We start from the raw sequence: 16,789 nt of genomic DNA, 5'->3' as shown, positions 1-16,789 counted from the left end.
CAACATATTTTTGCAGTTTCATTTGTCTGCTGCGAATAACTTTTCACCTCAGTTTTTTTTTTTTTATTTTTTTTTTTTTACATTTATATATTTATAAAAATAAATAATTTCAAACTTTGGTTAAGAATAAACATCTAAACGATCACATTTCCACATTTCTCCCACCGTTCTTCCGGAGAATTCCGTCTCTGTTGCTGTGGAGATCAATGACAAATGAAATAAACAGAGCTTTAAGTTTTTCAGATGGTCTAACAGTATTCAAGAAAGAAATACTACAGAAAATAACCAGTATGATTACATAGTAATCAGATTTAAAAGTAGATATTCTTCATTGTAAATATTAAATACAGATTAATGCTTATAATTAAAGTTACAAAAGTTATTCAGTCAAGATCAGAGAGTGATTTTCTCTTTGTCTTTTGTTCTTTGATTATCATTAATGACAGACAGCAGCAGGTTTATTAGGCTGCTGTCACTTTAAGAGCTAATATACTGTTACACAACATGTGTTTTATTTCTGTTTACGTTCCAAAACTGTTTACCTGAATACTCAAGACGGGCATTTTGACATAATTTTGTGTGTATTTGACCATTTAAGTGCAAAAGCCACGAAAAAGAACTCAATTTGCACACATATATATCAGTGGCGGGCACTTTTGTGAGCACAAAAACCTGCGAGAATTACTCAAATTATGTGCAATACGAGCACTATTGAACCAGAGCAAATGAGACGAGTGAGTGAGAGGAGAAGGGGTGTGTGTGTGTGTGTGTGTGTGTGTGTGTGTGTGTCAGTTCACTGTCAGAGAAAAGAGAGCAAGAACACACAGCTGGTATTAGTGTATGGATACTGCAGAAAATGAGCACTGGAGCAATGGAACAATATTATTGATCTGACTTTACTGACGCTGCTGTATGAGATCTGAACTGAACTGCAGGTTTTTGTGCAGAACTGCTTTATAGATGAAATGAACTAATTTAATAATTCATTATATTTATAACAGAACTGAATCAACACTGAACTGACTTCAGCTGAACAATAGTTTCTTTGAGTCTGAGTTTTTATGAACAAATATAAAATAACATTTTAAATCATATTTTTGTGTATTCTACGCAATAACGCAGTTTTGCGTCATGTAGTGATGGAGAAACGAAGCTTTTCAAAGCTTCGAATCAATTGAACCAATTGTTTTGCAAAATGATTCACTGTTTTGAAGCGTTCTAAACGCCACACGCTGGTGACCCCTGCTGGTCAAAACAGTGTAAATGCAACAAAAACTCATGCCAAACATGCATGAAAACAGCTTTTACAAACCCATTGCAAATGTTTTATTGAAAGTATAGGACTATCAGATGCAATTAACTAATCATCTAATTAAATATTAAGTGTCTGTATAACATGTATTCTTGTATTAATTTGCAGGGCTTGTTTTGTTTGTTCTATGGATGGTCAGCTAAACAGAGACTATTAAAAACTAGTATTCCTTTCAATTATACTAATACCTCATTAAAACGTCTACAAATGTATAAAACTCATCAGAGATCAGGTCATAGACAGCTCAGTGTCTTTTTGCTGTGAAATCTTTACTGATTTTTATAAAGTAAACATAAAAATAACTTTTATATTGTTAGTCATTTTTCAAGATGAACACATTTTATTTTTGATATAAAATGCAGCATAAAAATTTGTAAATATGTGCAAAGACACACAATAAACAACACACAAACAGCAAACACAACATTCTGACATCTCACAAGTGTAAAAGCCTTACTGCAGTGGGAATAAAAGGATGCCTGTACCGACTGATTTCCAGTAGGGATACTATAATTCATACCAGAAGAAATCATGTTAAATTCATGGAACAGTGGATGAGATGAAGAGTAGCTCTAGCTTTCTGTAAAACAAACCATTGATTACCCGATCTGCTTAATGACAGTAATCTTACATTGGTTGACAATGTTTCAATGTTTAACATTTACTGTTACATATACTGTTATTATTTTCTTTCTTTGTGCAATATTGTCTTGGGCAACTTTTTCTGTTATGTTATCTGTACATCATGGACACACCTAGACAAAAGAAGAAATAGTCCTACAACACACAACCAGAAGTTGAAGATACACACACACATTTCTTACTTGTAATTATATTTCTTGAAATACCATATATGGTAAGTGCTGATTCTTAAGTAGTATGATTAGATGTTCAAGACATCCTAGAGATGTTGTTTGACCTATGCCTATAAACATGGGTGACTTTGACTTTCAAGTTACGGGGGGCATCAGCAAATTATTTGCAGAAATTTTAAGCAAACAAGTTTAAGTTTGCTTGTTACTTGTTTATTTACTCATTTATTTAATAATTTACTTAATTTTATCATCACGGGAAATGACACATGATGTGTGAATCATTGTCCATCATTTTGCGAGCAACTGATAAAGAAAAATGCCATGTCGCAATAATGAAAGTATTTCCATTTTAAACCATGAACCCAGCAGACACCTTAATGTTGAAAAGACTTCAAACTGACATCAAACATTGATGTCAAAAAACAGGTCAAAAATGCAAATCAATCTGATGTCAAAAACTTGGTGTTCCTTTGATATCCACACACTGATGACGAAGTTTAATTCAGCAAATCTGAAATCAATAATACAAATGTAAATAATTGATCGTTTTCAGTTTGTATTGGAAGTTTGCGTTCTACATCATCTAATTTACACAGTGGTGTGCCACAGGGTTCTATACTTGGGCCTATTTTATTTTCGTTGCACATGTGCCCTTTAGGCTCAATTTTTCGCAAATACAATATTATGTATCATCTGTACGCAGATGACAGTTATATATTCCAATAGATCCGAAAGGCTCCCAATCTTTTGATGCACTTGTACAGTGCTTAGGCGAGATTAAAGTTTGGTTGGCGAGAAATTTTCTTCATCTTAATATTAATAAGACTGAGTGTGTTGTCTTTGGACCCTCTTCTGTCTCTAAGGATATTATAAGTAGGTTGGCCTCTATGTCGATAAGTGTTTCAGATCATGTTAAGAATTTGGGTGTTTTGGTTTTAGATAAACAGGTTTAGGGCTGGTTTTTATCAACTTAGAATTATTTCTAAACTGAAATCTATTCTCTCCTTTAAGGACCTAGAGACTGTTATTCATGCATTTGTATCATCACGCATTGACTACTGTAATTCTTTATATATAGGCATTGCACAGGGTCAATTATCTCGCCTTTAATTAGTACAAAATGCTGCGGCCAGACTTTTGACTTGTACAAAGAATTCGAAAGAATTACCCCAGTTCTGGTTTCTTTACACTGGTTGCCTGTAAAATTCAGAATTGAGTTTAAGGTTGTCACAGACACGCCAGGCTCTACACTCACCCAATCACTACGCACTCCCTCTCCTGAGTATTGACAAGCCACACCTGACACTCATTCAGCACTCATCACCACAGCCACATAAAAGACACGCCAGATCACACAGTCACTGTCCGGTCTCGTTAACGCATACCAGTGTTATACTTACCTCCAGGACTCCCGAAAAACGACTACTTACCTGTCTCCAGCGTCTCCTGTGATCCCTTGTGTCTCCACGTCTCCTGTGATCTCCAGTGTGTTCGTCTGTTCCACGCCTCTCTGCATCCTCGCTTCCTAATACAACACAGACAAGTATCAGTTCCAGTACCATGTCTCGTCAACGCTATCATCTGCTACAACTCACCTGCACTCTGCTTGCACGCTCTGTTTCACCTCAAATAAACCTGATTACCCTTACCTGTGTCTCCGCTCCCTTCTGTACGTAACAGAAGACCGGACCCACACCACCCAGGTAACAACATGAGCACCCCGGATCCCATTCAAGATTTGGTTGATGCACTTCGTCGCACTTTCACCGGCACTTCCACGGCAACAACACCAGCGAGCACTTCCGCATTCACCGCTGCAGCTCCTTCACCACCTGCGGTCGCCAGTCCCATGGCCAAACCGGCGCCCTTCTCTGGTCTGGCGGAGGATTGCAACGGTTTCCTTCTGCAGTGTTCGCTGGTCCTGGAGATGCAACCGCACTTATACCCTGACGATCGATCTAAGGTGGCTTTCATAATCTCTCAGCTTCACGGAAAAGCGCTGCGATGGGCTGAACCTCTCTGGAACTTAAATAACCCAGTTGTATCATCCTTGTCAAGTTTTACAACCCACTTCAAGGAAGTTTTTGGAAAACCCGCTTGGGATTCGTCTATTGGTGAGAGATTATGCAATTTAAAACAAGGTGCACTAACTGTGTCTGATTATGCCCTCCAGTTTCATACCCTCGCTGCTGCAAGTGGCTGGAATGAGCAGGCTTTGATCACCACCTATCGTCAAGGCCTCGATCCACGTGTGCGGTTGCATCTCGCTGCATACGAGGATTCCATCGGGCTCGAAAAATTCATTCAGTTATCCATCAGATTCACCACTCGTATGCAGCTGTGCCTAGAAGAGCACCAGGGCCAGCTGCTATTCCCCTCCACTCTCCGCCAGCCAGAATCCGTCAGCTCCCCAGAACCAGCTAATGACAACATGCAGATTGAACACTCACGTCTTTCATCAGCTGAGCGACAGAGGAGGCTGGCCCAGAATCTCTGCTTGTATTGTGGTGGTGCCGGGCATTACATCTCGGAATGCCCCCTTCGTCCTGCCCGGCCATTGGTGAGTGCCATTCTGCCCACAATGAATAAAATGAAACCACTCTCAATTGTAGTAAAACTTACTGCCGCTGATTTCTGTCTTCCAGTCAGTGCGCTCCTCGATTCTGGGTCAGTTGGAAACTTCATCTCCGGAGCCCTCTGTCGCCAGCTGCATCTCAAAACCACCCCCAGGCCGAAGATCTACCAGATCCACGCGGTAACAGGAAAACCGTTGCAGAAAGTACGTTACAGCGTGGGACCCCTCCGTCTCCAAGTTGGAGTGCTCCACATTGAGGAGATCCAGTTGCTGGTTCTGGAGGAGTCAACATCTGACGTGATTCTAGGGCGCCCATGGCTAGAGCAGCACAACCCCACCATCTCCTGGAGGACAGGAGAGATCCTGAAGTGGGGTAACCAATGTTTCTGTGGCTGTTTTCCCGAATTCCCCGTATTCAGTTCTCCAAGTTCCCAAGGAATCCAAGTCTGTGCTACTACAGTGGAAAGCCCACTCGAAAGACGTTCGACTGACATCCCAGCCTGTTACTCCCACTTCAGAGATGTCTTCTGTCCCAAACAAGCCTCCAAGCTGCCTCCCCACCGGCCATGGGACTGCGCCATCGACCTCATCCCAGGTGAGCCAGTGCCCAGAGGGAAGATATATTCCCTATCCGTTCCGGAGGAGAAAGCCATGGAGGAGTACATCGACGAGGCTCTTAAGCAAGGCTACATCCGACCGTCCACTTCCCCTGCTGCTTCAAGCTTTTTCTTCGTGGCAAAAAAGGACGGAGGCTTGCGGCCCTGCATCGATTACAGAGCACTCAACCAGATCACCGTAAAGTTCCGTTACCCCCTTCCTCTCGTCCCAGCAGCCCTGGAACATATTCCAGGGCTGGAATATGTATATTCCTCCGTATTCCAAGACTTCATGCATGAGGTGCTCCGGGAGTTCCTGCACCGGTCTGTCCTGGTCTACATAGACGACATTTTAATCTACTCCCGGAGCCTGGCCGAACATCGCCAACACATTGCGGAGGTCCTCCAACGCCTGAGGGACTACCACCTTTTCCTAAAGGCCGAAAAGTGCACCTTTCATCAGCCCTCAGTGCAATTCCTGGGCTATAACATCGACCACAGTGGCGTCCGCATGGACAAGAGGAAGGTCACCGCAGTAAAAGAATGGCCCATTCCCGCATCCATCAAAGAGTTACAAAGATTCCTAGGATTTGCAAACTTCTATCGACGATTCATCCAGAACTATAGTTCCATCACCGGTCCACTCACCAACCTCCTCCGTGGTAAGCCCAAGTCTCTGTCCTGGTCCCCAGCCGCCACCCAAGCTTTTGAGGCCCTCAAGGCCGCATTCATGACCGCTCCCCTCCTGGCTCACCCTGACCCAGAGCTCCCCTTCGTCGTCGAGGTAGACGCCTCAACCACCGGAGTGGGAGCGGTATTGTCCCAGCAGCAGGGGAATCCCAGCAGACTCCATCCATGTGCTTTCTTCTCCAGGAAACTCAACCCGGCGGAAGGAAATTATGACATCGGCAACCGCGAACTCCTCGCCATCAAACTCGCCCTGGAAGAATGGAGGCATTGGCTTGAGGGAGCTAAACACCCCTTCGTGGTTTTAACTGACCACAAAAACCTGGGATATTTGCGAGATGCCAAGAGACTGAATCCCCGCCAAGCCAGATGGGCTCTGTTCTTTATGAGGTTTGACTTCACCATCTCCTATCGTCCTGGATCGAAGAATGTGAAAGCCGACGCCCTGTCTCGTATCCACAGCCTAGAAGAGAGCAACGAAGATCCAGAGCCCATCATCCCCGAGAAACTCTTCGTGAGTCCCATTTCCTGGTCTGAAGAGACGCTCCCCGAGTCCAATGCCTCCACCAGCGTTCCGCCGGGTTGCCCCCCCGGATTGAAGTATGTACCACGGACACGACGCACCCCACTCATCCACTCTGCACATGCTTCACTGGGCACTGGCCACCCCGGGGTCAACAAAACCCTCTCGCTGTTAAAACAGCGCTTCTGGTGGCCCAACATGACATCCGACGTCAGGAGGTACGTGCAAGGGTGCAGGGAATGTGCCGTCTCCAAGAGTCCACGCCATCTTCCCTCCGGAAAGCTCCAACCTCTGCCCGTTCCCACTCGCCCCTGGTCACACCTAGGAGTGGACTTCATTACCGACCTTCCCGTCTCCGATGGATGCACATGTGTGCTGGTGATCGTCGACCGATTCTCCAAGTCCTGTCGTTTAATTCCCCTGCCTGGACTCCCCACTGCCATGGAAACGGCAGAGTTACTGTTCAACCATGTGTTTTGTTATTTTGGATTACCAGAAGACATAGTATCTGACCGTGGATCTCAATTCACCTCCCGAGTCTGGAAGGCATTCTTCAAACTCCTAGGTGTGACCATAAGTCTCTCCTCCGGTTACCATCCACAGACGAACGGGCAGACGGAGAGGAAGATACAGGATATCGGCCGTTTCCTGCGTACCTTCTGCCACGGCCACCAGGACTCCTGGAACCAGTTCCTGGGCTGGGCCGAGTACGCCCAGAACTCTCTCCATCAGCCCACTACAGGTCTTACTCCTTTCCAGTGCGTACTCGGCTATCAGCCCCCACTGTTCCCCTGGGATGGGGAACCATCAGACGTCCCGGCGGTGGATTACTGGTTCCGGGAGAGCGAGAGGGTCTGGGACTCAGCACATCTGCAACTCCAACGAGCCCTACGCAGGCGCAGGTTGACAGCCGACCTTCGACGCTCCCACGCACCCAACTACCAGCCAGGACAGAAGGTATGGCTGTCAACCCGGGCATCAGGATGCGCCTTCCCTGTAGGAAGCTGAGTCCTAGATTCGTTGGCCCCTTCACCATCATCCGGCAAGTCAACCCCGTCACCTATCACCTGCAACTCCCTCCTGAGTATCGCATTCACCCAGTTTTCCATGTGTCACTCCTTAAACCTCACCATCCCTCTGTCCTTCCCTCCACAGAGCCTGGTGACACCGAGGATCCCCCTCCTCCACTCATCGCAGAAGACGGGGTAGCCTACCAGGTAAAAGACATCCTGGACTCCCGGCATCGTGGTGGGTCCCTAGAGTACCTAGTTGACTGGGAAGGATACGGTCCCGAAGAACGTTCATGGGTCCCGAGGAATGATATTCTTGATCCCAGCCTCCTTGACGATTTCCATGCCAGACATCCCAACAAACGAGCTCCCCGAGGCAGAGGTCGACCACCACGACGTTGGGGTCCGCGGTCCTCAGGAGCGGACTGTGGAGGGGGGGGTAATGTCACAGACACGCCAGGCTCTACACTCACCCAATCACTACGCACTCCCTCTCCTGAGTATTGACAAGCCACACCTGACGCTCATTCAGCACTCATCACCACAGCCACATAAAAGACACACCAGATCACACAGTCACTGTCCGGTCTCGTTAACGCATACCAGTGTTATACTTACCTCCAGGACTCCCGAAAAACGACTACTTACCTGTCTTCAGCGTCTCCTGTGATCCCTTGTGTCTCCACGTCTCCTGTGATCTCCAGTGTGTTCGTCTGTTCCACGCCTTTCTGCATCCTCGCTTCCTAATACAACACAGACAAGTATCAGTTCCAGTACCACGTCTCGTCAACGCTATCATCTGCTACAACTCACCTGCACTCTGCTTGCACGCTCTGTTTCACCTCAAATAAACCTGATTACCGTTACCTGTGTCTCCGCTCCCTTCTGTACGTAACAAAGGTTTAGTAGATGGTTTCTAAATGTTGCATTGTATTGCCCCAAAATATATTATTGACCTTTTAATACCTTATCAAAATAAGAGAATTATGAGATCTTCTAGCCAGTTAATTCTTTATGTTCCTAAAACTAGATTAAAATAAAAGGGTGATAGGGCCTTCACAGCTCCATGCTTATGGAACCCTCTTCCAATGCACATTAAATCTTCTCCATCTGTGGATGCTTTTAAGTCTAGTTTGAAGTCATAACTTTTCAGTATGGCTTTTAGAACTGATTAGAGTGAACAGGTTTTATTTTTGTTTGTGTGATTGCATGTAATTGCTAGTAGGAGCAATATGTAATATTTTCTGTCCACTAGAGGTCGCTAGAGGCCTATTCAAAACAAAGGCATAGCTTTGTGAATCTTGGGACATGTGGTCTTCACCTCAACGGCCGGTGAAAAAATAATTGGGCCAGGACTCGGAAAGAAATCATGCTCTTGGATGCAATTATTAACGTTACTGTAGTATGAAGCAGAGCAGGACCGAGTGTTGTGGGAGCTGAACGAGGCCGCTGGAGCGATTGCGTGTAACACGCCTCACGAGCAGCGGAACTTTTATTATGCTACAGTCACCAGCGCCGCTTCCGCTTTTTCGGGTCATGAGTTTGAGGTTACGCAGCTCTGTTTATCATATTCGATACATTTGAGTGTGTTGAAAATGATGTTAAAACGTTACTCTGTGCGTTCGCTCGGCGGCTGCGGTGAGACTCTTGTTTCACACTGCAGTAAGATAGATCGATATTAGAATATCATATTAAATGCTGGATGGCTTGTGTTGATAAATGGCATGCAATTAATTTTAAAACTTATTGCATGATGGAGAAAATGCTGTATTACTGTTACTAAAAATAAAGCTGCATCTGATTATGCTATGTTAGCTACTTGACAAAATAGTGTTTTTCTCTGAGGCATGGTAAAGCATGGTACTCACAATAAATCAAGAAAATTAGATTTAAACAATAAGACTAAACGTGTTGAGCTATATAACAATAAATAGTTTTCTGTCTATAAATGTATCAAAACAGTTGTTCCCTTGCCTATTAAAACATGTAAATATTAAAGCGTATTGGGTGTTTCCATGGTTTCTACAAAATAAAACCGGAAACCGAGGGTAACGCGGTTATGACGCATTTGACAGGCGACTCCTCACATGTCCCGGAGCCTTGGTTAAAATTGCAATTTTCTCACGATTTACAAATAGTTGGAAACATTTTGGATGATGTACATACTCAAGTGAACAAAATATATAACACTGGCCTAGTGGTTTTTGGATATTTTACTGCAAAATTCTTACATATTGCACCTTTAATTATGCTGGAAAGCATTTTGGTCAACGGCAGTTGTTTTATATGTGCTATAGAAATAAAATTTGTATTGTATTGTAATAAAATAAATGCTCCTATTCTCATTGTGAACAAAGATCAATAGCTGTCTGGCCCTTTTCACATACCATACCCCCATATCTGTCGGGAGCAGACTGAAGATAATTCTTCATGTGTTTCTTGATGTCGGCTTCAGACGATGCTGGATTTGTCTGCTACAGCATTGTGCGCATAATTTATGTCGTTCCCTCGATTTATAAATTGTGCATGGAAAGAGAGAAATTCATATTATGCAATAAATATCAATCAACCACACAAATCATTGCTGTCAATGTGATGTCTATATGACATCAATTTGGCGTCTAAACCATGACACTGATTTGATGTAAACTGATTGTCAAACATAATGGCCTGCATATACATTAAACCAATTTCAGTGTGGGTATAACTTCCTCTCTTCACCCAATTACCACTGGAAGAAATTGCCGTCCAAACTGACCTTAAAATTATGTTTAACAGCATCTTAATCAAGTTTTGACTAACATTTGATGTCAAATTGATATTAAATGATATCAAGGTGCCCGCTGGGAAGGCGAGCCAGTGATATCACACAAACAATGTGCAAATTTTGTGTGAGAGTTATGAAGAAGAAATATACCCTGGCCTTAACTGCTCCAAACTGTAGTGGAGCTGACAGATTATTTTTGACATAAAATGCAGCATAAAATTTTTAAATATGTAGTACAAAACACAATAAACAACACACAAACAGCAAACACAACATTCTGACATCTCACAAGTGTAAAAGCCTTACTGCAGTGGGAATAAAAGGATGCCTGTACCGATTGATTTCCAGTAGGGATACTATAATTCATACCAGAAGAAATCATGTTAAATTCATGGAACAGTGGATGAGATGAAGAGTAGCTCTAGCTTTCTGTAAAACAAACCATTGATGACCCGATCTGCTTAATGACAATAATCTTACATTGGTTGACAATGTTTAACATTTACCATACTGTTAATATTTTCTTATTTCTTGGGCTTCACTTTTATGTCTTTGTCCAATATTGTCTTGGGCAACCTTTTTCTGTTATGTTATCTGCACATCATGGACACACCTAGACAAAAGAAGAAATAGTTCTTGGACACACAACCAGAAGTTGAAGATACACACACACATTTCTTATTTGTTATTATATTTCTTGAAATGCCATATATGGTAAGGTTTGATTCTTAAGTAGTTTGATTGGACACTCAAGACATCCTGGAGATGTTGTTTGACCTATGCCTATAAACATGGGCGACACTGACTCTCGAGTTGAGGGGAGCAAGAAAAAAAAAATCTTTAGCAAACATAGCAAATAATAATTTAACATTTTGACAAATGTAAAACTGCAATAAATGGTGTGTTTTACATTTGTCTGTAATGATGTTTCTGCTTCATGTGTCTGCTGAGGTGAACGCATTACCTCAGTTTGTATCATTTATTTATGCAATAAATACTAAAAAAAAAAAAAAACATGTTCTTAATAAATGTCCCACATCCTTTTTTTTTCTTCTTTTTTTGCATTTCTGTGTGTTTAGGAATGGTCATATTGCCATGTTTTGTGTTGTTAAACTGAGAAATGATACGATACACGTTAATGATGTTGCAGGATATTGGTCAAGTGAAGTTGTTCATGCTGAAGGTTGTGATGTAAAAAACAGGTGGAGTCAGTCACACATCTACTTCAGTTTAGGTCAAACACATCTGGAGCATCAGAGTCGTTCAGACACTGAGAGAGAATCATCACATAATCATTCTGTTCAGAGATCACCACTAAGGTAAGACAATGAAGAATTTTAACATAATAAGGGAGATCATACAAAATGCATGTTATTTTTTATTTAGTACTGTCCTAAGATATTTTACATAAAAGATGTTTACATAATCCACAAGACAAAAATAGCTGAATTTATTAAAATGTCGCAAAAGTTTATGAACCATTGATTCTTAATACTGTGTGTGGTTACCTGGATGAACCACGACTGTTTTTTTGTTTTGTGATGGTTGTTCATGAGTCTCTTGTTTGTTCTGATCAGTTAAACTGAGCTCTGTTCTTCAGAAAAATCCTCCAGGTCCTGCAGATTCTTCAGTTTTCCAGCATCTTCTGCATATTTGAACCCTTTCCAGCAGTGACTGTATGATTCTGAGATCCGTCTTTTCACACTGAGGACAACTGAGGGACTCAGACAAAACTATTAAAAAAGGTTCAAACATTCTCTGATGCTCCAGAAGGAAACACGATGAGTTAAGAGTCGGGGGGTGAACACTTTTGAACAGGATGAAGATGTCCAAATTTTTCTTATTTTGTTTTAATATCTTTTTTTCTTTTCTTTTTTTCATTTAGTACTGCCCTTCGGAAGCAACAGAATATACTTGAAGACAAATCAAGTACAATTTACCTTAATCTTCAAATTCAAAAGTTTTCATCCCTTAGCTCTTAATGCATTGTGTTTCCTTCTGAAGCATCAGTGAATGTTTGAATCTTTTTTAATAGTTGTGTTTGAGTCCCTCAGTTGTCCTCAGTGTGAAAAGATGGATCTCAAAATCATTCAGTCACTGCTGGAAAGGGTTCAAATATGCAAAAGATGGTGGAAAACTGAAGGATCTGCAGGACCTGGAGGATTTTCTGAAGAACAGAGCTCAGTTTAACTGCTCAGAACAAACAAGGGCCTCTTTGCTGAGTAAAAGTTTAATTTCTTTACAAAAAAAAAAAAAAAAATTCTTACTGACCCCAAACCTCTGAATGGTAGTTTATAATGTTACAAAATCTTTCTATTTCAGAAAAATGCTGTTCTTTTGAACTTTCTATTCATCAAAGAATCCTGAAAAAACACAACTGTTTTCAACATTGATAATAATCAGAAATGTTTCTTGAGCATCAAATCATCACATTAGAATGATTTCTGAAGGATCGTGTGACACTGAAGACTGGAGTAATGATGCTGAAAATTCAGCTCTGATCACAGAAATAAATTAAAGTTTAAAGTATATTAGTCTACAACAATAAACAGTTATTTTAAATTGTAATAATATTTCACAATATTACTGTTTTTACTGGATTTCTGATCAAATAAATGCAGTGTTGGTGAGCAGAAGAGACTCAAAGTTTTGTTAATAACAATTAACACTGGTTTTCTTGTTGGTACTAAAGTATGATTTCATCTGGTTATGAGCCAACAATTTTGTAAACAGAATCAGGACAGTCAATGCTAAATAATACCTGGACCTGTGTTGAGTGTCTTCGCTCCGGGAACAACCAAATAATGTTTTTTTGTTACAGATCGGCAGCATGCGTTCCACAGTTGGTTGTTTGATTCTGATCATTCTACTTGGGTAAGAGATTGCAAAGCATTACACATAGCTTTGTACATATTTTTTTGGTTTTATTATACATATTGTTTTTTATATATATGTTTCTCAGTCACATCATATAAGGAGTGTTTTCACTCAGTTTGATGTTGTGTACTGATACCTGGTACTTCTATCAGCAGTGAGCTGAGGCATTAGCACTAGTCGTTGTAGGATTAGTGCACCCAGAGTGTTCTCGCTCGGGCTTCAGTACTGTTGTGTCAGTGTGGAACAACTTAGCCTGACAGGGACGGTGTGCAGGGACACTTTACACGAGGATGATGGACACGACTGCTGTCCATCCTGCTTAAACTTGGAACATTTGAAGCAGGGCCTCACTGAAGACGCCTGCGTGAATTGTTGCACCATGTCGTCGAGCAGAGAGTTTCCAGACTAGCAGCAGTAGAGGGACTCGACCTCAGACACACTTCCTCAGCAGGGCAAACTGATGTCTAAGCGTAAAAGGGTTGAAGCAGTGAGTGCCTCCAGCAGTAAGAGAAATAAGGAGGATTTCTTAGCTAAAAAAGTAGAGATTTTTATCTCAGAGTTTGACCAGATTAAAGGGTTAGTTCACCCAAAAATGAAAATTCTGTCATTTATTACTCACCCTCATGCCATTCCACACCCGTAAGACCTTTGTTAATCTTCGGAAAGCAAATTAAGATATTTTTGTTTAAATCCGATGGCTCCGTGAGGCCTGCATAGCCAGCAATGACATTTCCTCTCTCAAGATCCATTAATGTACTAAAAACATATTTAAATCAGTTCATGTGAGTACAGTGGTTCAATATTAATATTATAAAGCGACGAGAATATTTTTGGTGCGCCAAAAAAACCAAAATAACGAATTATTTAGTGATGGCCGATTTCAAAACACTGCTTCAGGAAGCTTCGGAGCGTTATGAATCAGCGTGTCGAATCCGCAGTTCGGAGCGCCAAAGTCACGTGATTTCAGCAGTTTGGCGGTTTGACACGCGATCCTAATCATGATTCGACACGCTGATTCATAACGCGCCGAATCTTCCTGAAGCAGTAGCTCCGCCCCTGGACCAAACGTATCTTTACAGAAGTTCACAATGCTGTTGCAGGTTAAATATAATGTGGATAACATTGAATAGATATATTTTAGTCAGGTTGGATGCTGATTATTAATCACTCAGACTTTTAGTCCAGCTGAGGGGGCGTGTTCCGGCGGGAAATTGACGTCAGTGCATACCCTCCATAGAGTACCTCAGGGATGACGTGTTTTTGTATGCAAAGTTAGCATTTTAGGACTTCCGGTTCCATCGCCCTAAAGTCTTATGGGTTTTTGCTAAATCGCCTGAAATAAGGTCTGTGGTTAACAAAGCCTCTAAATATAATTTTACGTTTTGATCTATGACATAAAACACACCAGTTATAACACGCTTGTGATTTTTTAAACCTTTATTGTGTCTTAAAAATGGCGGTTGCTAACAAATTGCTAAAAGGGACTACTTCCTTTGGCGGGGACTTTAGACGTCATCATGACAAACAGGACATTTGGACAGCATTTCTCATGAAAAAGTGGATAAGTATTCATACACAGCGCAGATCATAATCAGCGAGCATGTTTTTAAATAAAGTTTGAGGAAGCTTGGTGGTGGTGACGTTGATCCGCGACCATGGCGTGCTGTAGTCCGTTACTGTTAGCTTTTTATATCTGACGACTTTATTTAGGCTTCAAAATGTATAAATGTTGTGTTAACTTGTAAAGATTATCTTGATAGACAAAACGTGTAAGTGTCATAACCCTTTGTTAAACACAGAGCTTATTTTTTGCGATTTTCCAAAAGTCTATGGGAAAAATGCATAGGCTTTCGATCGAGGGAACCCGTGCGCCGCTAATTTCCGGGTTGGCCTACAAAAACACGTCATCTCTGAGGTACTCTATACTGAGCCATTGAATTTGCACTTCCCTGGCCCTGAGCTATTTAAATGGCTTCATGCTTCTCACAGGTTCATCAGGCAGGGCTGACTCTGATCTGAAGGCGGGAAAAAAAGCGGCATGAGCAGATGGATCGTAGTCAGTAGCACTGTTACATTCTGGCTTTGGGAGCACATAAAGGACAATTTTTGTAATAGCACCATTCTACTCTAACAAAATTTAGTTGAATTCAAGCACTTTCAAAGACCTATGTTTGTTTTCACACATTTTCCAGGCCTTGAATCCATGTGTCTGAAATTCAAGTACTTTAAAGAAGCGTGGGAAGGAACTCTCACTTATGAAAAAATCTTACCAACCCCAGACTTTTGTTAATACTACTCCACACTTCCAACTTGTGGTATTAAAGTTTGGTTGCATCTGATAATAGTGTCATGGGCCAACAATTCCCATAAATGGACTTCATGCTGAATAATTGTCGGACCATCACAAAACATGTTAATCTCCAGAGTCTGTCCTGTTTAATTACTTTCACTCTTGCTCATTTAAACAGAATCTGTGCAGAATCAGCCTTGTTTAAGCCAAAGGTTAAGGTCCATCAATCAAAGATGAGTGAGGAGTTGGAGCGGGACGCTCTTCAGGTCGCTCTCGTGGCTGTGACTATCTACACAGAGGAAAATGACATGGCTAAATACATCAGGAAGGTCAGTTCTAGAGTTTTACTGAGAGACTCGAATGTCTTGGTGAAATGCAATTGTTTCAGTATTGTGATTTTTTTTTTATTTTGATTTTTTATCAGGAGCTTGATGGTGGAGATTGAGTGTTTTTGTTGATGTGAGTTTTTGGAACATTAATACTGTCTTTCCTTACAGGAATTTGAGAGAAAGCATGGGGGCACCTGGCAATGCATTATGGGGTGCGTTGGTTACCATGTGATCCACCAGAGCAATTATATCGACTTCTCTATTGACGACCACGAGATTGCGCTCTTCAAAACTGCCTGAGGGTCGGCAACGGTTCAAACACAATTTATCCACAACTAATAAAACGTCCCCCTTCAGATTGTGGTTCATGTGTTACTGTGTTTTTGCTGTGAAATCTTTACTGATTTTTATAAAGTAAACATAAGAAAAACTTTTAAAAACATGCTTATAAACATGACCGTTCTTCTGAATGAATTTGAAAATGCTTTCTATCACACTTGCTCTGTGTCTGCTTGATGACTGAGACTACAAATAATCTGCCTGAGATTGAGATTTATTCTAACACATACCAACAGCAAATAGAAAAGCAAAGTGCAGATTCAATAGAAGAAAATGTTAGTGAATCCATAAATCTTTTTTTTTTTTTTAAGAAAAGACAAATCATGTTTAAACGTGAGTATCAAATCCATCAGGGTTTTGAGGAAGGTTTATTTGTTCATCTCTCGATCATCATTGTATTGTATCATATGTTTTAAAACTACAGAGCTTTGATCATAAAACTAAGCATTTAAATATCATCTTACGAAGACATATTATTGGCAGATATTGATATTTATATGCATTTTATGTAAGTATCTGCTATACTGTTATAAAGATCTCATTGATTTACATTACAAACATCAGAAATTCATCTTATTTTTTGTCCATATAAAAATCAGCATCTGCACCAAATTTCATATTTTTGATGTTTGTGCCTCTGAATAAAATTGAGCTCTTTCTTTAACTCTT

General features: G+C 41.3%; 1 protein-coding gene and 2 long non-coding RNA genes across 3 annotated transcripts in view; 2 read left to right on the top strand and 1 right to left on the bottom strand.

Moving 5' to 3' along the window:
• The first annotated feature begins 11,415 nt into the window (after positions 1-11,415).
• LOC127517693 (uncharacterized) lies at positions 11,416-16,144 on the top strand. Its single transcript, XR_007931347.1, has 4 exons — positions 11,416-11,604; positions 13,107-13,159; positions 15,631-15,781; positions 15,950-16,144. It is a non-coding gene; the product is annotated as an uncharacterized LOC127517693 (long non-coding RNA).
• Positions 11,611-13,100, top strand: LOC127517696 (uncharacterized). Its single transcript, XR_007931352.1, has 3 exons — positions 11,611-12,030; positions 12,171-12,507; positions 12,608-13,100. It is a non-coding gene; the product is annotated as an uncharacterized LOC127517696 (long non-coding RNA).
• Positions 13,233-16,789, bottom strand: part of rpl6 (ribosomal protein L6) — a 38,906-nt gene continuing 35,349 nt past the window's right edge. Inside the window, exon 6 of the mRNA XM_051903674.1 lies at positions 13,233-13,307. Coding sequence (XP_051759634.1) covers positions 13,248-13,307 — 60 coding nt within the window. The 3' untranslated portion in view covers positions 13,233-13,247. The remainder of the gene's footprint in view (positions 13,308-16,789) is intronic.

This window comes from Ctenopharyngodon idella, chromosome 8, assembly GCF_019924925.1.
Source record: "Ctenopharyngodon idella isolate HZGC_01 chromosome 8, HZGC01, whole genome shotgun sequence".
Classification (NCBI taxonomy): domain Eukaryota; kingdom Metazoa; phylum Chordata; class Actinopteri; order Cypriniformes; family Xenocyprididae; genus Ctenopharyngodon; species Ctenopharyngodon idella.
The sequence above is the reverse complement of the archived record's forward strand: the minus strand, read 5'-3'. Positions and strand labels throughout refer to the sequence as shown.